The sequence below is a fragment of the Cokeromyces recurvatus genome, assembly GCF_025118155.1.
Source record: "Cokeromyces recurvatus strain NRRL 2243 chromosome Unknown BX663scaffold_33, whole genome shotgun sequence".
Classification (NCBI taxonomy): Eukaryota; Fungi; Mucoromycota; class Mucoromycetes; order Mucorales; family Mucoraceae; genus Cokeromyces; species Cokeromyces recurvatus.
In genome coordinates, this window is record NW_026251419.1 from 129,067 (window position 1) to 153,852 (window position 24,786).

A 24,786-nucleotide genomic window follows, 5' to 3' on the forward strand; every position below is an offset into this window, starting at 1 on the left:
TATGTAGAGCTCAGGTAACATACAAATACATTAATACAAACAGGGGACTCCAAAATAAGCGCGTTCAATAAAAAAAATTCATGAATAGATAGTATTGTAAATTGACCATATATCTTTATTTATTTAATAATATATAATAAAGAAGATAGAGTATAGCAGAAAATGAGGTAATCAATGTATATATATATTATTCAATGATGACTCTTGCCGGTAATAAGACAACTTCTTCTTCATCAATAAACAATGGACTAATCATCATTTTAACCACTTTATCTTTTGTGGCGTTATTACTACTACTACTATTACTACTACCACTATTATTATTACTACTATTATTACTACTACTATTATTACTATTACTATTGTTATGAACCTCATTTCCAACAAGGGCAGCAGCCATAATTTCTTCGTCATATTTGCTTCCTACAGCAATTGTTTGTGCAGTTACATCAGCATCTCCACCATGAATTTCAAGTGATAAAGCAGCACATAATTCCAAAATATCTTCCCAAAGATTCATATCAGGCTCATCATGGCAATTTTGAGTATGTAACTGTCTTAACATCTCTTCAGTTAATACATTTCTCATGTTTTGCAGGTATTCCTTAGTAGCAGGGTTTAAAGATAATGATTGTACTGTTTGTCTTCGATACCATTTAGCAAAATTGGCTCCAAGTGTATTATGAAATCGATGTATTTGATCTTGATATGCAGTATTTAACAAATGTTGATTCTCTGTTCCAAATGGAAGCGCTTCCAAATACAATTGCGTGATATGAAAAAATAAGGATTGTTCAAAATTTAGCTGTTGCCATTCATTCTCTTCTGACACGATTGATTTAACAAATCGAATTAAAGTTTCAGCTAGTCTTGCTAACTTTTGTGTCAAGGTACGTGCATTCACGATAGGTGGGACTTGAATATGTTCCAATGAGGGTGAATCAAAAAACATCTCCTTCTCCTTTATTAAATTACTATCGCCTCTATCAGAGGTATTACTACTATCATGACCTGAGTTCTCCTTGTGGCCATCCATTTCTTCTCCCCCTCTTTGTGACAGATGGACTGCCTTCCCGTAGAGTTCATCATCACATCCTGTCAAGTGTCTTAAATGCTGAATCATTTGTTCTTGATGCTTTTGTGCAAGTTGAGCTGCACGAAGCTGTGTTTGAAGAATTTCATTTTCTTCCATTAATTCAGCATAGGATTTTGTTACAGATGCAAAACTTGGTTGGGGTTGAGGTGGTGCCATAATCTGATCATCCACAACATTGTGGTGACTACTATCGTCATCACTTGCAACACTATGGTCAAAATCAGCTGCTGCGGACCGAGTCCCATCATCACCAAATTCAGCTGCATTAGACCTCGACCTTTTATCTTCTTCATCATCAGCAATGATACTATGATGACTTCCACGTAAAAGGTGGTGATGATGATGATGATGATTATTGATACCGATATTATGTGGGTTAACTAAATCATGTAACATGGCATCAAGTCGGCTGTTATTCGTATTATTGGAGCTAATAGTGTTATTGCTATTATTATTATTATTATTGTTACTGTTACTGTTACTGATATGAATTTGAAGAGGTGAAGACGAAAGGTGAATGTCTTGTAAACGGTCCCTAATGGAAGATTCTCCATCTAAGGTGGACCTGTCGTCATCAGTTTCTCTATCAATAGTCATTCGACTACTACTTATAATCGATGGTGGACCCCCATGAGCACTAATGACAGATTCTTGATCATCAATAGTAGCTGCTACACTCCAAGCATCAGTATCGCGTAAACGACTATTATTACTATCTAGTGTATCTAGTAAATCCGTTTTACGAAGGTAAGCATGTCGAAGCGAAGATGCTGAACTTTCAATAAAACTTCTTTGAAAGAACGAGTCTTTATCACTGCCTTCATAGAAGAAACTGAACTCATATTCCTCTTTTTTCTTTTTGTTTTTAAAGTTAATAAGTGGAAGAAAATAAAAAAAAAAAAGAATATAGACAAATATAAATTTGTGTGTGTGTGTGTGTGTGTGTGCTTTATACTACACATGACATGAACCTGTTCATCATAAAAAAAAAAAAAAAAACGCGGAGGGGGTGTACATAGAAAAATTCAGATGCAATTAAATGCAAGTATAATTTGACTTTACAAATTCGTTATCATGTTGAATAGTATCCGATTTGCAATCTGCTTTGTGTTTTTGGTTACAAAGAATGGCAGAAGATTATGTAAAATAAATAGATTTAAATTTGTTTGATACTATTTAACTATTCCTTTTATTATTATTTATTTATTTTTTTCTCTAAAAGTGCATTTGATAAGTCGAAGTATAATTTTAAATACTCCTTTCCCAATACGGCGTTTTATCAATAGAGAATCTTATCGACTTCCACTTTCTATAGTACGTCAACTTTTAAAAGTGACAACTAGTCCAATAGGAGATGAAACTAGTTGGATTCTTGAAATAAACAAACAAAACTCCTGGAAGGGGAAATGGATTGCATCTCAATTAAAAAATATTCAAAATGCAGAGGATACAGCATCTGATCAAGATTTGATCATTCTTTATTGGTACAACTAAAAGTAATTCTTTGTTTTTTTCTTTTCTTAATAGTTTAAATATATTTCCAGGTGGTGGATTTGTACAAGGACATGCAACAATGTACATGGAGGCATTTCAATTCATTATTAATCAACTTCAACAAATTTATAAATTACAGGCACGCATTTTATCTGTAGAATATAGTTTAAGCCCTGAACACGTATGGCCGAAAGCTAGTGAAGAATGTATACAAGCATACCGCTATTTAATTCATGACTTGAGTGTGAGCCCTTGTAGAGTTATTATAGCCGGGGATAGCGCAGGAGGTAATTTAGCAGCCACTTTGTTGTTGCGTTTAAAGAAAGAAAGACAGGAACGTAAAGAGGAGCTTATGAATGACATGTTCAAAAGGGCTCCCTTACCTTTACCAGGAGGTGCTGCTTTATTTTCACCATGGATTGATTTATCAGGATTTTCATTAGTTGATAATAAAAAGGACATTATTGGCAATCATCAACTAGAGATGTTTGCTTCATGTTATTTACCGTCGTCATCAGTCAACAATAAAGATCCATTGATATCTCCAATTTATGGTAATTTTGATGATATTGATTGCCCTTTATTCATAGCTTATGGCAGCGAAGAGTTATTAAGACCAAGCATAGAAGAGTGGATATCTAATAAGCTAAAAAGGGATAATGTTACTGTCATTCAGGGTCAAGAAGCAACTCATATTTGGTTAATGAGCCGTTTAGCAGCGAAAACAACAAAATCATTTGAAAGAGATAACAGACAGTTCATTCAATGGTTATCTACTATTTATTCTTGCTAATGAACTATATTACTACAAAACGAATCAATGCTAAATCAGCTTTTATTATTATTATTATTATAATAAAAGTCCAACTATCATTTATTAAACGTCCATTGTGCTGCGCTATCGTGGAAGTGAATATGAATACAATGTCAAAGCTTAGTTCCCACTACAAATGACCGTTTCATAAAATTGACTTGGATAATTGTTATACCAGAATCCTGACTGCGTATTGATGCTGAGTGCTCGTCAGATCACTTTTTAAGTATTTTAACCATTGAAATTCATGAAAGCTAGACTTGGTATCTTACACAGCCATTTCTCCTTATCTTTAATTTACTTTAGTTTATTCTACATTGTTCTTGTTAGTGTCTTTTTTTTTTGTCAGGATATAATCTTATTTCCTTGTCGTACTGTTCATTTTATTAGAGTATATTTGGTGTTACTACTAACATTATTCGGCCTATTTAACAATTGCTATCTCGAATCCCTTTTTTCCAAAAAAAAATCTTAATGTGATCTGGGACAAAGTTATGTATTGAATTAAGTTAATTAACATTTTAATAACATATATAATAAAAAATTGCTTAATTATATTAGAATGTAATATATGTATATAAATATATATATATCAATAAAAGGAACATAAATATTAATGACGTCGTGTTATATAAAGTATATTAAAATTACGCTCAGGAACCAAACAGGATAAAAGAGAGAGAGAGAGAGAGAGAAAGAGTAAAGGTATACGATGCATATTCTTTATAAACATGGACAGAAGAAACTATTAAAGCATTTATACAAAAGACTTTCCTTTTGTTCGCTATTATTTTCTATTTGCTGTTGTCGTTGCTGTCTTTGTTGTTGTTTATTTAATGTTGTTGTATCCATTGAATGATAGTTATTCATATTTGTTAACATAGGCTGACTTGCTTTATAATGTTGCTGTCGCTGTTGCTGTCGCTGTTGCTGTTGCTGTTGCTGTTGCTGTCTTTTAATATTGTAACTACGTTGCTTTGGTCGAACATGAGTGATGTCATGTAATGCAACTGCAGCATTATTACTCTGGTGCTGTTGCTGTCTATAGCGATAAAGACTTGACGATGAACAATACTATATACATATAAAGCTTGTTATTTATATATTCTTCTTTTTTTTTTCTTACTGTCGTTTATTACCTCCCATCCTTTTCCATCATTTAATAACATCCAGTCATAAATACCATCATCTTTTTCACCTAATGACTCTAATACTTTATCAAATAAACATTTTAAATATTCATAATTTGGATCTTCTTCAAATTTTAGATGCCTAGTATATTGTAAATAGAGTCCAAATTCATCTTTTGTATAAAAAAAAAAAAAAAAAAATAGAATATATATAATGAGTATACATTGTGACTACTTTATTCATACTCTTATACCTGGAAATCCATCACATAAATCTTTTACTTGTGTTGTTTGCTTCTTTTCACCAATTCTTTAATTTTTTGCTTATTTGTTGCTGCCTTAAGCCCTGCCATGGTAAAGCACCTCTTAGAAATACATAAATACATGACCTAATGATTCTAAATCATCACGTCTTGATTGCTCTTCCTAAATGGGTATTAATGCTCATATATCTCGCTGTGCCGATGACTCTTTCTTCACGATATGAATATGTTGTTTTGTGTCTTGGATCAGTATAATTCCATACCAAAGTCATCATATATATCGTATTTGCATTCTTGTATTTGGTTTTCCAATTAAGAAATTATCTGGTTTAATATCGCGATAAATCAAATTATGCTCATGAATAGATTGTACTCGAGTTATCTGATATCTATTAGAGTCATGAATTACTTTATTTTTTTATTATTATATCATGACTTACCATTTGTTTAGCTAACATAGCTACTGTTTGTACTAATTTACGTGAGACATATCAAATAAATCCTCTAAACTAGGTCCTAATATGTCAATCACAATACTATAAAGTCCTTCCTTGTCCAAAATAATAAGCATTTGGAATACCATTATAAGTTTACAAATGAATATAATGCAAGAAATAAAATAAAATTCTTTTACTTGAATCTGCTAATATTTTATATGTTTTTATTCCTCTAAGTTGAGGTGCATCTGACTTTCTTGATTCAACTTAATAGCTACCTGTTGTTATTCGTTAAATTAAGGCCTATATATCCATAAATGTATAAATGTATAAATTCAACTACTGAGTTTTTTTTTTTTTTTTTTTTTTTTTTTTTTTTTTTTTTGGTTTAAACTTTCGTTATATATACCTTCATGATAATACCAAAACTCCCTTCACCTATCTTTCTTCCAACTTTATAGTGTGTACCTACTACATTAGTAGAAGCAGAAATAGACTCGTTGGAAGCATTACGTGTTTGTCGATGACGATTTGCCATGTATAAAATAAATGTATAAATGAATTAAATGAAAGAAAAAAATAAAATAAAAATAAAAAAAAAAAAAGCATACACCCACACACAAAAAAAAAAAAAAAAAAAAAAAAAAAAAAAAAAAATGGGCTCATTATAGTTTGGAGCGACATATAATAATTGTGGCCAATTAAAAAGAAGAATGGTTTGATAAAGGCATAATAATCTCCTTTTCATTGTTAAAAATTAATTGGTTTAACTGTGACAGGGTAAGAAACTTTTTAACATAACATCTATAAATTTTTAATTATCCGTAAGTATGTTTTGGCTACAGATTGTATGTTCTACTAAGTTTATCATTACAGTGTTTTAATCTAAAACGAGACACTCTATACAAAAAAAAAATTACTTTGTATCTTGATTTAGTGTAGCGATAACTATAAAAGACTAGTTGCTTTTTTTTTTTTTTTTTTTTTTTTTTTTAGCGTACTTTCGCTCTATTAGGTGATAAAAAGTAATAATCGCTAGTAGCTATCTCGATACTGGTTAATAAGACTCTTTTAATCTCTTGTCATGGCTATAAATGTTTGTTTGTTTGGGATATAGATCCTAAAAAGTAACAAAAAGACTTTCTCTACGAAAAATCAACATTTATAAAATCTTTCCAGAAGAAAGTCAAGGATCGTTGTCTAATTTTTAGATGAAGATATATACTTCTAGATAAAACGCGTTTGATTTCTAAGCTACATTACCCCCTTTTGACTTTCCTTAACAATAACAGCCAAAAAAAAGGAATACTTTCTCGGTATTTCATATTTGAATACTATTAGTGAATAAACTTAGAAGATATTTATTTTACCACTTACATTATTCTTTAAAGCAAATATTTTTAAAAATCCGAATATGTCGAAAGTAAAAATTTAGACTTATTCTATCCTTTTTTTTTTTTTTTTTTTTCTCCTTTCTTGGTAAATTATGACAGAGCATCAACAGAATTCAATTAGTTCGGCTGTGTTTGGGCTTCAATCTTCCTTACATAACCTCAAGCAACAATTGTTCTGTCTTCAAAACAAGCCCTCTGAGGAGATAAGAAATAAGCCCAATGGTACTTACACATACGGAACGTGTACATTTACTTTTTTTTTTAAAAAAATTTACTTATATACACATCTTCAGAGCTTCATGCATTAGGAAAAGTTAATCTTGATAAAGCGCGTGAAGAATTTGCTCAACATATTAACATTATTCGTAATGTATGCTCACAATTTGAAACAGAAGTATTAGGTGATGTCATGAAGATGGGAGCAGGTGCTGATCCTGCATTTCGCAAACATTTTACACATCTCAAAGAACAAGCCATGCTCGAAAGTACTGTACGACGCTTTAAAGAAACCTTGAAGCAAACAAAGGAATACTTTGATAATTCAATAAGAGAAAAGGAAGAATCAAAATTAAAGATTGAGACCCAACGATTAGAGAAAATTGCACAATCGATGGGGTAAAAAGTTAGTTTACGTTTTATTTAAATTAACTGCTAATCTGTTTGTATAGTTTAGTCACCTTTATCGATTCAACACAAAAATTTGAGTCCGATGTACCTATTACGACAATCACATTGGGTGGAACAGTTATAGTTGTTGATGTACGTTTATTTATATGTGTTTCTGAATCAACTTGATGATTACTCATCCCTCTCTCTCTCTCTCTCTCTCTCTCTTTTTTTTTTTTATAGATTGATATTGATAATATGGGTCGAATCCTAAGAGCTAAAGTGACTTATGTATCAGAAGGATTACAAAATGATAAGGACGATAGAGTAGATGCTATGCTAGCAGAAAACCTTCAAAAACGTCAATTCGAATTGTTTAAACGTAATTTGGGTAGTTTAGCTCTTTTAGATCAACTTAATGTAAAATATAATCCAACAGATTTCTTTTTGATCACAAAGAATTTATTTAATGACTTTGTCACTATATATCAACAAGAAATGTAAATATAGGCTACGATAAGAAAAAAATATAATATGTATATATTATTTAACATTAACTTTTTTTTTCCTTTAGATCAATGGAATCTGATGCATCTGTTATTTTGTTAGAAGGACATGGTATCCCTACTTTTCACTTGGGATATCCTGGGATTTCAATTGCTTATTGGATGAATAAAGAACAAATAAAGTCAATAGATTGGGAAGAAGTGAAGACATCTTTATTTGATAAATCTCAAAGTCATCCTTTATTGTCATTGGCGTCTAGAGTATTAATCACCTTTGAAGACTCTATCCAACTCATGTATTATTTACCTACTCAGTCAAGAACATCTTACTTGCTTGGATTTGAAGAAACAGAAGAATCTATCAATAATGAACAATTCACAATTGTAACAGAAACAACTGCACCCATTTATATGCCTCAACTACATTATTTAAAACCTTTACCTAGTCATCCTGAAGCAAAGCCTGTACCCATTCGATTTGTAATGATCCTAGACCCTCCTTTACCCGTATCTGATGAACTTTGTCAAAACTACTCAATATGACTGGACTATTGAATATGGACGCAACAAGAAATACAGCTTCTAAATCTCCATCTACATTATCGTTAGAAGAGATTTTAATATCAGATTTGAATGAAGAAGAAGACAAAAATAATACGACTCTACTAACAGATCATAGTTGGAAAATGGTACCTTTTTTTTTTAAAAAAATGTATAAATGGATAAGAATGTATTTTGATTTGCTCACTAATTTTGGTAGTCATTCGTTGATAAAGAAAAGACATACAAAATGATATATAAATGGATGTCATTTTTACCTTCAAGTGGAAAATTAGTATCACGTATCCCATTTCAACATCCTGTACAGATATTTAATATTCTTCAATGTCTACGTCAACAACAAGTATTTAATACCTTGTTTAAAAGTATCTTTAATAAGAACACATGCTGTGTAAAAGAAGAAAACAATATTCAAAGTATATCATTACAAGACATTTTATAGGTAAGCATCTTAAACTCTCCCCCCATTTATTTTTTTTTTTGACTTAATGAATAAACAGAAAACAATGATACTCAAACAAAAGATCGAAGTCAATACAGCTGACGCACCCAATTCACTTCATATTTCATTACATCACCTCCGTTACATAATCAACAGTCTTCATTTATCATTGTACCTATTACAATTGATATTCCATCTAATCAGCCTACAAAACCCACAATTCGTTATATTCGCCTAATCCTACTCAACATTGGAATTCTCGTATATTTGAATTCAACAATTAACACAACAAATTCAGGCACATTTAGATGTACCTACTCTTATCAAACTCTATATAAGACTAACCGATAATACATATTTAATTATCAACAGAAAAGAAGATTGTCTGAACAAGACATAAATACTAATAAATCCATGAAAATGGAGATAGATTAAATAATAATAAATGAATAATAATAATAATAATAAAAAAAGAGTTTTTTTTTCTTTTTTTTTTTTTTTTTGCTTCTTTTAAAAAATCCTGTAACTAATTGCGTTTTCTACGATGAAGCATGTCCTTTCGTTTGTCAAATCTTGTACTACCAAGGGCATGTCATCTTGATAAAGTTCTTTTACCCAATCTCCAATCATTCTTGCCGCCTCATGTGCCTCTGGTAAAACGGCCATCATTTGTAAGAAGGCATGACTGATGCTTCCAAAAATTGAACTCGAACGTCATATCATCCATCGTATGTATTTTGTTTTAGCTTGTCGAATACGTCCTGCAAAGATGACAGTATCATCGACTAAAGGATCTTTTCACCACACATCATAAACGTTTTTGGAAATTGAGCTAATAATTCTTCAGGTGCCTTAATAGGTGATAACAAATAATCATTATCGAAATCAGGAGATGCATGAGGTCCTAAGTATACTGATATACGTATATAAATAAATAAATACTCAATATGTTACAGCTTATATATATATATATGTCTTACAGATAGCCATAGCACGCATAAGGTCTGGAGTAATAATACGATCATTAAAGAAACTCATACGACTCGTCATGGCAAGACGTGAGGAAGCCCAGGCCTCTTTATGGCTCACTTGATTTCGTTTACCGCACGATCATGGATAGTAGGTTTTTCTTTAATTCCCACCAATGTGTAGCTTTATCTGTCTCAGGAATGACACTAAGAGGACTCACATGACTAAGATGATCCTTGGTTTGCCAAAGGGATTGTAAGGACCAGATCTAAAAAGATTTGTATTAGATTCAGCACGAATAAGGGACAATGAAGAGGAGACATCCAACAAGACATTTCAAAGTCTAGTGCTGGATAGATAAGAATGAGTCCCAAAGGAATAGGTAAACGTGGTATTGTGCTACTAATGGATATAGTGTTTCTAAGAGATGTTTGATTATGTGAGATAATTTTCAATGTGACAGCTGCTGTAATATTTCCACCTCTATATACATATATACATATATACATATATACATATATATATAATATGTATAAATATAAATATAAATACAATAAAATTTCAAGTTATAAGTAGTAGATATATATATATACTTTACGCAGAATCCCCTAATAAAATAATACGCACATTATTTTTACCAGAAAGGCCTAGCACTTTCCCTTTACTTTGAACAATAGCTACATAAAGATCAAAACATTCATCAATGGGCCATGGATAAGGATATTCAGGTGCCTTTTTATAATTCACACTAAAGACAGGTAATCCAGTATGATTGGCCCATATAGAAAGCGCATCTTCATGACATGGTGGTGGCATGGATACAAAGCCACCACCTGGGAACTGAACCAAGATAGTATCATGATCCTTTAACGTTTCCTTAGGAGCTGCATAATAGCGGTGAACCTCAATAGGAGGTAAATGATGACCTTGTTGATCTATTACCCTTGACACTGTCATGATATCCTTCACCGACAAAGAGGGACGTGTTATTCTTGAAATAAAGTTAAGGATTGGATTATGTGCCACCTTTTCCCAAGAGATGCGCATTTGTTCTACGGAAATAGTGGAGCGAGTCTTACGAACTTTTTCTTCTGCTGCATCAGCGCAAATAAGGTAGTAAATACTAAATACAATAGAAAGGATATGACGTACCCATAATGGTTTAAAAGACATTGCCGTGAAAAATCCAGCATCAAGGGCTGTCAAGATCCAAGTAGCACGATAAAAGCTGCGCTTGTACTACAATAAAAAAAAAAGGAGAAAGAGAAAGAGAAAATAAGAATTAAATAAATAAATAAATAAATATATAACTTACTAATCTTGAAAGTGGATCAGGCGCTTTTATATATGAAAAGAAAAAATAAGAATGAATAAAGATTTATACTAGTCATTATAAATAATGTATTTTACCATTCAGACCAATAAGTAAGAAAATATTTTGTGAAAAATAAACTAATAACCATGAAGCTAAAGCTACTCTCCAAGGTGATTTTCCTATTATTTACCAGAATATAAATGAAGACAAGTATTATTAATATATGCATACTTTTTAATGCCCTGTTTTAACTTGCCTGCTTTTTATTTAGTTTTTGAATAAAGAGAGGCAGCTTATTCGTTTTACCATAAAAAACGAGACACCAACTGCATAGAAAAAATAAATAAAATCAGCAAGTTATTCCCAAGCATTTATCGATGCTTATCTATTACCCAAATGTAAATGTCAACAAGATTTGTATACGTTTAAAATTACTTGAGGGCTTTCCCACTAAATGGTCTAGCATTGATAAAAGAAGAAACAAAATAACAAAAAAAAAAAAGGACAGAAGAAATGGAATATATTCCCTTTATTTTATTACCCCGCATTTCAAGTACTGAATACATGAAATTATTTTGCATGTGAAAAAAAAAGTGTTCTTATTATATTCATTTATACGGCAGCACGAATGCTACTACAACACTGCTACTCATCCAATAATATCAAATTAGATCTCAGCGTACGTATTATTTATATGCTTAAAAAGAACGCTCTTTTGTTATTTTACTATTTATCTGAACCTTTCAAATATGTGAAATAGAATGATTAGTACTTTATCTTTTATATACGGTTATAATAGTTTCTTGTAAAAGTGAAAAAAAAAAAATAAAATAAAATAAAATCTATCCAATCATAGGGCGTTATTCCTGTTCATTAATAATAACAGTAAGTTTTAATTTTAAAATTACAATAAGATCTAATTTAAGGATGACGATGAGCTAATTCTTCTAAAATTTTATCTGCTCCATTTTTCAATAATGTATTAGCAACTTGGTGTCCTAATTTCTCGGCCAACACTTCTCTTTCATCTCTCGTATTTACTCCTTCAAGACTAATTTCTTCTTTATGTTCAACTACAACTTGGCCATCTAAACTAGCTACTAAACCATGTAACCAAAGTATATTGTTTTCTAATTTAGTATTAACACCAATAGGTACACTACAACCACCTTCTAAAGTACGCATCAATGCACGTTCTGCTAAACAAGTAAGACGTGTATCATTATGGTTTAAAGCCTCGAGTAGTTTTTGAATTTCATCATCTTCTTTACGACATTCAATACCCAAAGCACCTTGAGAGACGGCATGTAAAGAGTCAGAGGCACTCAATACTTGAGATATACGATCTCCTTGTCCAAGACGTACAAGTCCTGCTACAGCCAAAATAATACCACTGAAAGAACCATTTTCATCATCCAGTTTGGCTAATCGTGTATTTAAATTTCCTCTCTTAATAATAATAATAAGCATTTTATAAATTCATAAAATAAAATAAATAAATAAATAAATAATAAAAGCTTACCACATCTGTAAATGTTAAATGAGGATACTTTCTTTTCAATTGTGCTACTCGTCTAAGTGAGCTTGTACCAATAACAGAACCGGGAGGTAAAGTACTTAATGTCTTGCCCTTATATTTAGCATTCAACACCAATGCATCATTTGGATTTTCACGTTCCATAATGGCCCCCAAATGCATACCTTCAGGTAAAACTGTTGGTAAATCCTTAAGACTATGAACAACAAAATCGACAGTTTTATTTTCAAGAGCAATTTCAAGTTCCTTTGTAAAAAGGGCCTTTTCACCAATCTTGCTAAGTGCTTGATTAAGTATCTTATCCCCTGTAGTAGACATTGTCTCAATTCTGAAATTATACTCGGGAATAATGTTTGAAGTTTATCACGAACAATATGGGTTTGTACGAGTGCTAATTGGGATTTACGAGAACCGATGACATATGTCTTTTTTTCTTTTATTGTTTCAGCCATTTGTTATAATTTAATGTAAAAATAAAAAAGGAAAAAAAAAAATAACAGGAAATATATAACAATAAGTATTTACACAAATAAAATTATTTGACAATTTTTTTTTTTTTTTTTTTTTTTTTTTTTTTTTTTTTTTTTTTGTCATAGGTACAGAAGCATTTTATATAAATTAAAACTTTCCATGCGGCCCTTTTAAATATAAACATAACATTTACAATAAAAAACATTCTGGTTTATAATTGTTACATGGAATTTTTAATTATTTCAAATGCCTGCTTATAGACATTTAACATTGTTTTACATTTTTCCCTTTCAGTTGCAATTGCATCATCTTCTTGTAGTAATTCATCAAAGTTCTCTTCTTTATAAAGTGCTGCTACAAGTCTATTTTGTACTGTCTCTCTTGAATAATTCACAAGTAAATGCATAACTGCCTTTGGTACTAAATCTTGAATATTCTTTCTTACAATATTAAAATAACTTGTAATCAGCGTTCCTGAATAGACAAAGTATAGAGTTAATTTCAACGTTTTTGTCTCTCTTCCCTTCTCTCACTTGTAATACATACGAATTAAATGGATCTCTAACTCTTCCCTATCTGTAACCGAATTAGGGGAAGGAGCCTCATTTAAGGATGTCTGTTCTAATTTCTTCATTATTTCACTTTCCATCAAGGTATTAACAGTCATAGGCGGTGGAGCATATTGTGCTTTAGCCATCATCTCTTGTGATCCTAACGCTGGTCTCTCATTTTTACTAGCTCCACCAAAGAAATAATTTAAAAATGATTCCTTATTGTTATTACTTACTGAATCAGTCTCACTATCTGCAACTGACAAATTATCATGATTCATATTATTATGTAATACCGTTGCTGATTTAGTATCCATTGATAAGTGATTCTAATAACAATAATATATATGTATATGTATATACCTATTACTACTTCTACTACTATTACTATTACTATTACTATATTCAACTACCTTTCTTTTCGATTCTATCTTTTTTTTCTTTTTTGATTCTGATTCTAAATTAGCCATAGCTCCAGCAGCTCCCAAAAAATCAGGATGATTTGTATTAATATAAGCCCTTTCAATTGCAATTAAACTTTCAATATAACTCGATGTGGGTCCAAGTCTTTCTCTTAATAATTCTGAAACAACTTCAATTAGTCTTTGATGAAGTCGTGGGTATCTCAATAGTTCCTGAAAAAATAAAATAAAATAGAATAAAAATAGCTGGTTAATTTTATGTCAATTGAAAATAATATATATTATTTCAATTTTTACCTTTGTATCTGAATTATGACACACTTTCATAAGTTCTTCATAAACTAATTCTACACATCTCAAACTAGGTGTTTCCAATAATTTAATTTGAGGCCTAACCAACAGATCAAAAGCCAATTCAGGTACAAATAATGAAGGACGAGGACCTGTTGAGTTACGAATAGCAGTACGAATATCATGATTGGTTAAGTTTGAACAAGCGGGTATCGCATCTAATGCCTGTCCAAAGACATTATTAAAGATATAATAAATACGTGCGCCACCACACAATTCTTTAGTGGACATTTCTGAAGATGTACCATCAATGGCAGCGATAAAATCATTAGAAAATTTGGTTAAGAGTCGAAGAATAAGTGAGCCTCGATGAAATGGTTCTGTCGTTCGTGATGGCTCTCCATATTGATTTAGTTCTAATTGTGTTTGACTGATCAAAGTACCTAGTTTCGTTCTTAGTTCAGGTAATTTCTCTTTAATATGTGAAAGTAAAATCTATTTTTTTTTTAAAAAAAAAATTAAACAAAATTTATATTTGAATCTTGTTGAATAGATGGAAAAAAATAAATAAATAAATAAAATACCGTATTTAATTGTTTACTAAGATACTGAGTACCACAACGTGAAGCTACACTTCGATATGCAGGGTGTTGTTGGAAGAATTGATTTTCAGCCTCAAGTGCAACTGAATAGGCTTGTTCGTTAAAATATCTTGTTGACTTCGATTTACTACGCCTATAAATCCTAATTTTAAGGGATAAGATCGGCCTGACAAAATATCTAAAGCATTTGTGCCTGCATCCATTAAATCAAGTTTTGTCAATACACCAATTGTTCTTTTGCCTTCAGGATCTACTTGTCTTGCTATTTTCAAACTAATCTGAATTAACCAAATCGGAATTAGCAGGTGTTACTGCCAAAATAATACTATAAAGACATTCACATTAGTTTATTTATTTATTTATTTTTTTCAAGTGAATGGTTTTAATGTTACCTATTCGGATTTGAAATAAAGTCCATGACTAGACTACGAATTTGTTTTTCAATATCATTGGGTTGATCACCTACAATAAATATAACATTTATATTAAATTTTATAATGTTTGAAAGTTTTATTTATTTACCTATGGGGATCTAAATACAAATTACTCAAGGTTAGTTTCACTTTTTTTTTTTCCTCTCTCTTTCAAACTTTATACATTACCTTGGTTAAACCAGGAAGATCGACCAAAGTCAAATTAAGTACTTTAGGAGAATAAATGCGCAAATGAATAGGCATGCGTGATATCCCTTTATTACTTCCAGCTAAACGATTGGTTTCGCGTTCAATTTCTTGACGAATTTCATCAAAATCAAAAAACTTTTTTTCTTTGACATGCAAAAACTCCCCATACTCTTGTTGTTGTGATGATGGTAAAGTAACAAGTTGTAAAACAAGTGGTCGACGAGTGACTATACCACTTCCACGAGGCAGGAAATCACGTTGAACTAATGTCTCTAATACAGATGATTTACCAGATGATTGTGAACCTACAACTGCAATCAAAGGTAAATCTAAAGTGTTATCGGCACCAATCGAGGAAACTACAGTTTGGAGTTTGTTGGTTAACTCGATCAAGTTGTCCATTTGTAAAATATAATCTATTAAACTATTAAAAACGGACAAATAAAAAGGAGAATGAAAAAAAAAAAAAATATAGTTTTATAATAAATTATTAAATTAAAAAGCGGGGGTCCGAAAAAAAAAAAAAAGAAAAATATATCAATAACGGCTATTGTTGTCATCATGGAAACGAACCATGGCAACCTTAATTTTTTTTTAATTCAGTGGATACTAAATAAGGGTCCTATTACATATTCCATTTAAAGACTATATACATATAATATTAACAATCATTTCACGCTCAAGTGTAATATATTTTATTTACAAATGAAAAGTGTGAATAATTACCATTTTTGCATAAAATAAATATATATATATTATCAAAGTGAATGTTATATGTCTCTACTTTAAATTAATTCACATTAATATGACTATTCATACATGCGTAGTATTAAAGATATTAGGGGGTAGATCAAACCTGTACTGTTTATTTTTATAATCTAATTAAATAACTTTGAGGTACACCTTTCCACTTGCTAATTTGCACTTCTTGGTACAAGAATTAAATGAAATCTCTATGTGTAGTGTCAAAAGGTGTAAATTTAGTTTCACAGGGTAATATATTTGTATATAATTCGAGTATAATATGAATATATATATTTTTTTTAAGAAAAAAGATTAAATTAAAAATATACATGTTATATGCAAGCAAACTCTTACTAAGAATCATTTAATATAATTATTAATAATATGCACTTTTGACTTTGAAGACAACGTAAAGAATATAGATATAACAATTTTAAAATAAATGATGACTCATAAAACTTATTCTTTTAATAGACTTGGAGAAATCAAATTGATTTGTTATTGTGCTGCTGGTATTATGTAATTGCTAATATAAATAAAATTTATGACTCAAAATATTCCGTATTATACACAAACCTTTTTCAGTTTAATTTTTTACTTGAAAATAGATAAATAAATAAATAAATAAAGATACTAAACAGTATTAAAATGAAAAATCTTTTAAATTCGTATAATTGTATGCAGACATTGATATATATTGGTCGACTTCCTTCTTGATGTTAATATACATTGGATGCATTTCTATATCTTCTAGAGGTATATAATGAGGCTCATTTGAATGGATCCTATTAATATGCTTCCTTTGATATTCCTCTTTCACTTTTTGAAAATCAAATAGGTCTGAGAAGTAACAGATATTTCTATATAATTTCGATTCATTAAACTAAAAAAGATATAATAATATAAAGTAAGCATATTATTTTCCTTTTTTTTTTTTATTTTTAAACATTGTACCTCACGAACAAGGCGTCCACCACAGCCGATAAATGGGCACTTTACATCAACACTTAATGATTGACCTGGAGGATATAATCTACTACAAAGTTGCTCAGAACATAGAAGAGGTGAAGAATAATACCTGTTGATATGAGATCGAATAGCAAGTATGAGTTGATTAATGATATTATTAGCTGTTAATACATGACTGCATTGTATACATTGAAAACCATAATATGCAGAGTTCTTTTCATTTAAGATGCAAAGAAATTCATTATATTGGCCTTTATGACTACAATGTGAGCAATATATGTCTAAAACGCATTCTATATTATCTTCTGCTGATATTAAAGTAGATTGTATTATTATTGTTATCCCATTCTTCAATAACAAATTCTGGATTTTCTTCATCACTGTCTTCATTTGCTTTACTTTTTCTATTTGATCTTTTAAACATCTTACGATCAATACCTAAACATGATTTTAATTCTTCTTCTTCAATACTTTCAATTGGGCCACATATTTTTAGCACAGGAGGTAATATCTGTTTACAGAGATACCAGACATAATCAATCTCTGCTTTTGTTTTATGTATATGCGAGGGTATACACGGTAAGCTACATTTATCATCTTTACAAACCACATAGGGGATCACATCGCCCCTTTTAACATTTATCCAACTCTTTTGCATATCCTTAGCAACCATAACATGCATTAAATTATTTTCATATTCTTTCAAGTTCTTTGTCAATTGCTGTAGAATAATTAAATCATTTAAATGGACTTGTTTGATGGTAGACGCAACCTCTGTCAACTTGTTATAAATAGCTTGCGCAATTGAGGGGAATTCATGTCTCCCAGTAGTTGTGTTTAAACCAAAGGTAAGGATATACATCAATATTTGGCTAGATACACGATGTGATAATTGACACCAATCACGTCGAACCATTTCAAGACCTTTTACTTCAATTTTTGCCTGTAAAACATCATTTTTGCTATACATAATCGATAAAGCAGCATATTTTTTCTTTCTCAACAGAAGCGTTCGTCGAAATACGCCATCCATTTCTAATTCTAATGATCTGTAGCGACGATTCACATGTTCTTTAAGCAAATGTCCAAGTTGTTTCGCTTTGCTTATATTATGTGTCTTTGTATTTATCATAACCGAATCTGTATCTCCATAGATGACATCCAAGCCTAATTCACGTGCAAGATCAACTGTAGATCTTAAAATGGTGCGACCCATTCGAGTAATAAATGCTGCTAAGGGCTTGGCATAAAAACGGGAATAGGTAGATCCTAAACAACCATACATACTATTGGCTGTCAATTTGTATGCCATTTGCTGAATATTCAATTGAGACTTGAGTTCTTCAGAGATACCCGTCATTTTCATTCTAGACTTGATACTTTTCCTTTCTTTAACGACTCTCTTCACTAATTCAGGTAAAATACCAGGAGGCATTGAGAGATCTGATGAAATATCTTGTTCATTTTGGTGTACTTGCTGACGTAAAATAGTAGTAAAACAAACATTATATTCTTGAATAATAGATGGATATAAACTATTAAAATCTAATAATAATACATAATCGTCATACAGGCCAACTACAGGATCTAGAACTAGGCCACCTTCATAAGATAACAAGTTTTCAGCAGATTCACGATCATTATTAAAGATATCCCAGCTGTCATTCAAATTATATGATGCATGCCCATCGTTGTATTCAACTTTATTCGGGCAAATATAGCCTCGTTCATAGAATGTATGAAAAAGTAAATATTCCACTCTCTCTAATCGAGCACCATACATTGTATGCGACCAAAGATTGCCGGATAAATTTGTTAAACACTTTGTTAATGGTAATATCTGAAGTTTAACCATTAATGCAAATGATAAATAAGCATCATAGGAGCAATGATGAACAACTTCCAAAACGTCATCAACGGTACGTATCATTCTGGTACAACTATCACTACGAGGCAAATCTAACAGTGCACGAGCTAGTTCAGTCAAATCATATGATCTGCTTTTCACTAATTTGCGAAGAGGCAAGAATATCGCAAACTAATCTTCCTGACATAACTAATGCTTCTTTATATGTAGATAACTCCGTACCTCCTGGACTAGTCTGGAGTTTTGGGAATTTACTAAATTTAATTCTACCTAATCTATGCCAGTTTTGAATCTTTAGGCTTTTCATACGCTGCAAGAGGATATCTAGCATAAAGTGAGTAAAATCATGACCTACTATAATATCAGGATCAATCGCATCTATCATTGATAACAACACTTCAATCATATCCCTTTCCGTATTCTGAATTAACACTACATGATTCTTTACATTTCTTTCTTTCATTAAAGCTTGGTTTAACACAGTATAATCATCATGATTAGCGAAATAAGGTTTTTTGATAAATGTCATACGACTTCCTGTCTTTGCTGCTTGAGTCATGGCCTTTTTATTGTCAATATCCATGTTTTCTTTTGTAAGCATACTAATGGCGACCACTTCATATTTGTTTGTAATAAAATTCATCTTTGTATGCAATTGAAGGAATATCATGGTTAATGGAGGTGGAGTGATATTTTGATCGACTATGACGATACAAGAGTCCTTTTGTATAGAATCATTTGTTATCACATTGATACGGCACCAAGAATTCGGTTTTTGATTTAAAGTAACATTCTTAAATTCAAGCCAGCAAGGGCCCATAATTTTATATCTTAAAATGAAAAGCTGCATGAGATCAACATCAGCACCAAAAATACGACTAAAGGTTTTACCATATGTCAATCTCTGAAAGTATCCACGATCTTGATTATAGTTTATAGTCAACTTGATAAAACTAGTTTCTCCCTCAGGAATATCTGATAAATATCCTGCATATTTACGTCGACATATTTCTATATGATAATCATTACTGTCACTGATATTTAATTCTTTAGTTAATATTTGTTTTATTTCTATGCAAACATCATCTAAAGTTACAGGCATATTTTTTGAAATACCATATGCTATGTAGTAGTAAATAATTAGTACATGTATGTATATTCAATGAATTTTTTTTTTTTTTTTGGCTTTGTTTTATTTCTCTTTACCCATATTAGATAAAAGGACGAGGCAAGAAATAGAGCTCTTGCTTTACATTTTGAATTGAAACACAACAACTTTCATATTTATTTCTAGACGGAACAAAAGCCTTCAATTGTTTATACAAAAAAAAAAAAATGAGTAAAGCTATTTGAATACTTTCTTTTCTTTCTTTTCTTTTTTTTTTTTTTTTTTTTTTTCAGTGGCTACCTTTCCAAACAAATAAAGCAGGCTTTGATTGTCTTTTTCATAGGCATCATACCACCATATTCTTAATGAAGATTCTTGTCCCAAAACTTCGTCAAATATTGATTTCTCATCCGTTATTAAATCAATGCCAGGTTCAATAATATGGTCTGCAACTAAACTTGATTCTTCCAACTTCCATTTATTATTATCAACTTCTACAGTATTCTTTAATATATCTGAGGTAATCTTTATTAATTCATGATTTGATGCATCTGTAGAAGATGATACACTCTCTACTATTTGTTGTTGCTGCTGTTTATCCTTATTAGTTTTTCTTTTGACTGTGCTCTCTGAAACAAATAAATGATCTCCAGTTTGACTTATTTCGTTATATAACCTCTTCCTGGAGTCACTAACTTTAGATGAAGCTGTTCTTTCTTTTTTATAAAAATTACTAGAGTCCAAATCATTTTGATAATCGACTATTTGAGAGGATAAATCTAGATTAGATGATAATCGCTGTTGCCGTTTATCAAAAAGTGTCAACGAAAATGAATGATTATTATCAGCGATAGATTGATTTATATCATTATCGATAATAACCAATGCATTTGTACTATCCGTACCTTCTTTGTAATTATTATTATTGCCATTATTGTTAATAATTGGATTGGATTCTGCAAAGTAATCTACAGAATCGACAATTAGATCCTCCTCCTCCTCATCATTAGATGCAGACTTATTTTCTTTATTTGGAACTCTAATTTGAGAAGTGCTTAATAATCCTTTAGAATTTTGCTCTCTTTCGATAGGAGTCATATTTGTTATAGTCGGTAATAAGTTATAGTTCTTTCTTTTATCCTTATTATTATTCTTTGAAAGCTGAATGACATTGTGTTGATCATCACGATCTATATTCTTATCATTTCTACTAGTTGCCAATTTACTTTTTTCCAACGTTGAAGGAGAAAAATAGTTATGCCGAATATGGCTTACAGTGGTATCCTTTTCTGATGTCATGTCTCCAAATGGATTAAAGTCCTAAAAAATAAAAAATATGTGTATATTAATATAAAAAAAAAAATCTTTTTTTTTTTTTTCAACAAGTAAGCGTGAAATAAAAAAAAAAAAAAAAAAAAAAAAAAAAAAAAAAAAAAAAAAAAAAATAAAGTTCCTTTAATGTAAAGACTTTATGTCAAATTCAAATCTTATTCAATATATGCCTCTATGTACGAGTTTGTGAAATAAATCTATTAAATAACTAATCTTTAAGCTGTTAATTACAAGCACATATGTCTATAATAGAACTTGAATTCTTTAACAAGTTACAATATATATAAATGTTATAAGCCTCATACTAAAACTCTTTATTGTATATATTGCTACATACATGAAATAAAGCTTCACTTATACGCATGAATACAGTCCTGACATTTTATATAATATATATTTAGTCATCATCAGATTTATATATGTATAAAGCTTCCGACATGTCATATCGTATACCTACTTTCTATTCTCATATTGTTTCTAAATATGCATATTTTACATATAAAAAAAGGCAATAAATCAGGTAAGCAAAAGTAATCAATAAAACGTTCCTATTTCTATTTATTATATAAAGTAATAAGAAATGAGCAAAAAATAGTAAGAGATCTGTTTTTGACGTTCCCAGTAAAGGGAAATCTGAGCTAGGAGAAAAATAACTACAGTATCTATCAAAATTTTGTATATTATATGCCTCTTCTTTTCTTGTGTATTATATTCTTAAAATTGTAGAAAAGCTATCAAACTAAATAAATGAAAATACTATGCCTTATAAAAGAATAAGTGGTATAATAATAGACTCTTTCCTACAAAAGTCTTATTCTTTGGAATACTTATCCTCACTGTAGATGAATTAGAATGATATTCCGTTATATTGCTGTACTTAAAAAAAAAAAGCTTTATATACACATGTATGCAAATGCATTTTATGTGCAATATCCAATCATATCATTTTAGCAAACTATATAACATTTGGATTTCCATCATAAATATCATTCTTATTTTCCTTATCTTATTGCTTTATTATGTCAGCATTGCCTTTTGAAGTATTGATCACCACCTTTGAATTCTTACTGACCGATACATCTAAACCAGCGGACTTGCTACAATGCCAACTTGTCTCTAAAAATTGGAGTAACCCCGCGCAGCATCTACTTTACACAGACATCCATATAAAAGATGAAATTGCTCTTCTCGATTACGTCCAAACCATTCGTTATTCTATACACAAAAACCTTGGATCTCTTGCCAAAAAACTAACTCTTTACAATTATGAAACTCTTGTCAAATCATTTCAATTTCGAGACTGTTATAATTCAATTGCCAAGCTTTGTGTTAATGTCAAAGAAATTTCACTTGTTTATAATATTGAGGGGGTATTTTACTTCAATGTACTGCACCCAGTGTATCATTCTATGAACAAGCTATCTTAGCAAAGACAAGACAAGGTCACTTTTCACAGTTGGGTAAAATACCAACTTGCAAATCACACAAAGGATTTGTAGCCTATAATCAAACAATACTTGAATTAAGAGAACAGATGCGGGAAATTAATACGCTTGGATGTCGAATGAAAAGAGTAAATAGTAGATATGAAGGACGAGGAAGAAATTGTATTCAAGCAGCATATCGTTCAGATGTTCAATTTCCATTAGTCAGAATATTGAGATTAAGTGAATGGGAGATGATGTCACCTCTTGATTTTGACTATTTTGTTGAACGTTATCCAAGTCTTGAATTCCTTGAACTTAAATCAGATGTAGATCACTTGATGTGGATAGATCCAACAAAAGAAGAGGTTAGACAGCAACAAAAATTAGACAACTCACCCATAAATAAGGCATTATGTAGACCACGACCCAATTTGAAGGCTTTTATATGCAATGCTTTTCAAACAACATGTTCATTTTTTGAGTATTTTATGTACAAATTCCCTGGGTTACAACTATTATACCGTAAAGATTTTTGTTTTACTGATAATGAAAGGACATCTCAATGTATTGATATAAAGGCTAAATGGATTCATTATGTAACGAATATTCCCAGACATTATTATGAATTTCATCATGCTTGGGATGCAAAAGACGTTTTATACGCATTTTTTAAACTCGCAGCTGTTTACATTAATAATAAGCCTCTATTTATGGGGAATTTCGAAATTAGTTACGACATATTTGAATTGCGAAAATCTCCTTGTCTTCGAATCCTTAATGCCTTTAGCCCCTACGGGCCAGAGGATGACATCACCAACCATGGTCATCAAACAAAAAAGATTAGTTTACTGTATCCTCCTTCGAAATCCATAGAAGATATATTTCAAACAGGTTCTGAGAATAGTCAATCTTCATCTGTAGATGATTATCAAAACGAAACAATTCCGCATAAGGAGCTACTTGACTGTGTAGGTCCTTTACTATCACACCTTACATTAAAAAATATAAGCGAATGGGAGCATCATGCCGACTTTAAAACTCTCCTTCAACATACTTTAATCCAATGCCCAAACTTGAACACACTTATTATTGAAAGAGGAGCAGAAGTTTATCTTGACGATTTCCTCTTACCGCCACTTCACCTTCATAACTTGACAATTCGTTCCTGTATGATCAATAGTACATTTTTTCAAATCTTATCATCATCTTTACTCAAGCTTAGTTATTTGACTATTGATTGTTGCTTTATTAACAATAATAACAATAGTAGGAAAGCCAAGATGGTTATCTTGATTAACTTGGCCAGTACATCTGTTGGTACGATTGAGTATATTAAATACTGGAAACGAGAGGGCATCGTTACACATCCCTATCAAGCCACCACCACCACTACTCACAACGAAAGAATTAAATATTATTTGAAATTGGAAACTATGACAAATGATAAGAGAGAATCAGCCTACTATTTTAGTGATTTTTCATTACCGCAAGCAACCAGTATAAATGATAAAGACTTTGAAGAATCTTTAAAAATAAATGATCCCAAAACAACGACATGGTTTCATATTAAATGCCTAGAATTAAAAGCCTTTTGCGTTGATGTTGGTGAACTTAAAGATAGCCCGAAAAAAAATACTATTTATTTTACATAATATACCACTTGTCAATTGAAAGAATCATTATCCTGTTTAACTAATGCGCATGTCCTTCTTCTTTAAATGATATAAAATGCAATATTGCTTTCTTTATATACACAATAAAAAAAATAATAATGAAAGTCTATAGCCAGACTATAATAAAATAGAATATTTTCAT

General features: G+C 30.7%; 10 protein-coding genes across 10 annotated transcripts; 4 read left to right on the plus strand and 6 right to left on the minus strand.

Annotated features, from left to right (window-relative positions):
- Window positions 1-87: 87 nt before the first annotated feature.
- Window positions 88-2,063, minus strand: BX663DRAFT_564166 (uncharacterized protein; the record flags this gene model as incomplete). Its single annotated transcript, XM_051532038.1, has 2 exons — window positions 88-1,914; window positions 2,057-2,063. 2 exons carry the CDS (start codon window positions 2,061-2,063, stop codon window positions 188-190), a joined length of 1,734 nt encoding a protein of 577 aa, XP_051379102.1. The 3' UTR covers window positions 88-187.
- A 117-nt stretch (window positions 2,064-2,180) lies between these two features.
- On the plus strand, window positions 2,181-3,506 carry BX663DRAFT_522354 (Alpha/beta hydrolase fold-3). Its single transcript, XM_051529372.1, has 2 exons — window positions 2,181-2,237; window positions 2,319-3,506. The coding sequence occupies exon 2, from the start codon at window positions 2,676-2,678 to the stop codon at window positions 3,381-3,383; it is 708 nt and encodes a 235-aa protein (XP_051379103.1). The 5' UTR covers window positions 2,181-2,237; window positions 2,319-2,675; the 3' UTR covers window positions 3,384-3,506.
- BX663DRAFT_522357 (uncharacterized protein) lies at window positions 3,355-4,052 on the plus strand. Its single transcript, XM_051529373.1, has one exon. The coding sequence runs from the start codon at window positions 3,652-3,654 to the stop codon at window positions 3,877-3,879; it is 228 nt and encodes a 75-aa protein (XP_051379104.1). The 5' UTR covers window positions 3,355-3,651; the 3' UTR covers window positions 3,880-4,052.
- A 215-nt stretch (window positions 4,053-4,267) lies between these two features.
- BX663DRAFT_522359 (uncharacterized protein) lies at window positions 4,268-5,347 on the minus strand (the record flags this gene model as incomplete). The annotated part of the gene is made up of 5 exons (XM_051529374.1): window positions 4,268-4,707; window positions 4,789-4,844; window positions 4,911-4,960; window positions 5,004-5,090; window positions 5,238-5,347. Coding segments are annotated over 4 exons (402 nt in total), but the record flags the coding sequence as incomplete, so codon positions are not given.
- A 1,371-nt stretch (window positions 5,348-6,718) lies between these two features.
- On the plus strand, window positions 6,719-8,309 carry BX663DRAFT_220809 (uncharacterized protein; the record flags this gene model as incomplete). The annotated part of the gene is made up of 5 exons (XM_051521787.1): window positions 6,719-6,850; window positions 6,922-7,243; window positions 7,297-7,387; window positions 7,478-7,734; window positions 7,809-8,309. Coding segments are annotated over 5 exons (1,277 nt in total), but the record flags the coding sequence as incomplete, so codon positions are not given.
- A 921-nt stretch (window positions 8,310-9,230) lies between these two features.
- On the minus strand, window positions 9,231-11,575 carry BX663DRAFT_522365 (Alpha/Beta hydrolase protein; the record flags this gene model as incomplete). Its single annotated transcript, XM_051529375.1, has 11 exons — window positions 9,231-9,299; window positions 9,323-9,434; window positions 9,530-9,656; window positions 9,724-9,831; window positions 10,020-10,195; window positions 10,311-10,951; window positions 11,028-11,050; window positions 11,123-11,206; window positions 11,280-11,353; window positions 11,420-11,486; window positions 11,569-11,575. The coding sequence occupies 11 exons, from the start codon at window positions 11,573-11,575 to the stop codon at window positions 9,270-9,272; spliced, it is 1,449 nt and encodes a 482-aa protein (XP_051379107.1). The 3' UTR covers window positions 9,231-9,269.
- Window positions 11,576-11,822: 247 nt separating this feature from the next.
- BX663DRAFT_522366 (porphobilinogen deaminase) lies at window positions 11,823-13,038 on the minus strand. The gene is made up of 3 exons (XM_051529376.1): window positions 12,905-13,038; window positions 12,550-12,869; window positions 11,823-12,476 (listed from the first exon to the last, which is right to left on the minus strand). Exons 1-3 carry the CDS (start codon window positions 13,014-13,016, stop codon window positions 11,949-11,951), a joined length of 960 nt encoding a protein of 319 aa, XP_051379108.1. The 5' UTR covers window positions 13,017-13,038; the 3' UTR covers window positions 11,823-11,948.
- Window positions 13,039-13,145: 107 nt separating this feature from the next.
- Window positions 13,146-15,980, minus strand: BX663DRAFT_538183 (Dynamin central region-domain-containing protein). Its single transcript, XM_051530675.1, has 10 exons — window positions 15,504-15,980; window positions 15,424-15,433; window positions 15,294-15,363; window positions 15,214-15,226; window positions 15,020-15,179; window positions 14,884-14,984; window positions 14,306-14,794; window positions 14,000-14,221; window positions 13,582-13,915; window positions 13,146-13,509 (listed from the first exon to the last, which is right to left on the minus strand). The coding sequence occupies exons 1-10, from the start codon at window positions 15,924-15,926 to the stop codon at window positions 13,256-13,258; spliced, it is 2,076 nt and encodes a 691-aa protein (XP_051379109.1). The 5' UTR covers window positions 15,927-15,980; the 3' UTR covers window positions 13,146-13,255.
- Window positions 15,981-16,911: 931 nt separating this feature from the next.
- Window positions 16,912-21,908, minus strand: BX663DRAFT_489469 (uncharacterized protein; the record flags this gene model as incomplete). Its single annotated transcript, XM_051524898.1, has 7 exons — window positions 16,912-17,151; window positions 17,223-17,488; window positions 17,667-19,244; window positions 19,327-20,226; window positions 20,311-20,351; window positions 20,565-21,532; window positions 21,882-21,908. The coding sequence occupies 7 exons, from the start codon at window positions 21,906-21,908 to the stop codon at window positions 16,912-16,914; spliced, it is 4,020 nt and encodes a 1,339-aa protein (XP_051379110.1).
- A 623-nt stretch (window positions 21,909-22,531) lies between these two features.
- Window positions 22,532-24,757, plus strand: BX663DRAFT_522375 (uncharacterized protein). Its single transcript, XM_051529377.1, has 2 exons — window positions 22,532-22,870; window positions 22,912-24,757. The coding sequence occupies exons 1-2, from the start codon at window positions 22,564-22,566 to the stop codon at window positions 24,621-24,623; spliced, it is 2,019 nt and encodes a 672-aa protein (XP_051379111.1). The 5' UTR covers window positions 22,532-22,563; the 3' UTR covers window positions 24,624-24,757.
- Window positions 24,758-24,786: the final 29 nt, after the last annotated feature.

Coding starts and splice junctions, on each gene's coding strand:
- BX663DRAFT_538183 (XM_051530675.1), bottom strand. CDS start 15,926: ATGGACAACTTGATCGAGTTAACCAACAAACTCCAAACTGTAGTTTCC. Junction 14,985..15,019: donor TATAGGCGTAGTAAATCGAA/GTCAACAAGATA, acceptor AAGCCTATTCAG/TTGCACTTGAGGCTGAAAAT. Junction 13,510..13,581: donor GTTAGAGATCCATTTAATTC/GTATGTATTACA, acceptor TTGTCTATTCAG/GAACGCTGATTACAAGTTAT.
- BX663DRAFT_522354 (XM_051529372.1), top strand. CDS start 2,676: ATGGAGGCATTTCAATTCATTATTAATCAACTTCAACAAATTTATAAA.
- BX663DRAFT_522366 (XM_051529376.1), bottom strand. CDS start 13,016: ATGGCTGAAACAATAAAAGAAAAAAAGACATATGTCATCGGTTCTCGT. Junction 12,870..12,904: donor ACTTCAAACATTATTCCCGA/GTATAATTTCAG, acceptor TGTCTACTACAG/GGGATAAGATACTTAATCAA. Junction 12,477..12,549: donor ATTTAACATTTACAGATGTG/GTAAGCTTTTAT, acceptor ATTATTATTAAG/AGAGGAAATTTAAATACACG.
- BX663DRAFT_522357 (XM_051529373.1), top strand. CDS start 3,652: ATGAAAGCTAGACTTGGTATCTTACACAGCCATTTCTCCTTATCTTTA.
- BX663DRAFT_522375 (XM_051529377.1), top strand. CDS start 22,564: ATGTCAGCATTGCCTTTTGAAGTATTGATCACCACCTTTGAATTCTTA. Junction 22,871..22,911: donor TAATTCAATTGCCAAGCTTT/GTGTTAATGTCA, acceptor TATAATATTGAG/GGGGTATTTTACTTCAATGT.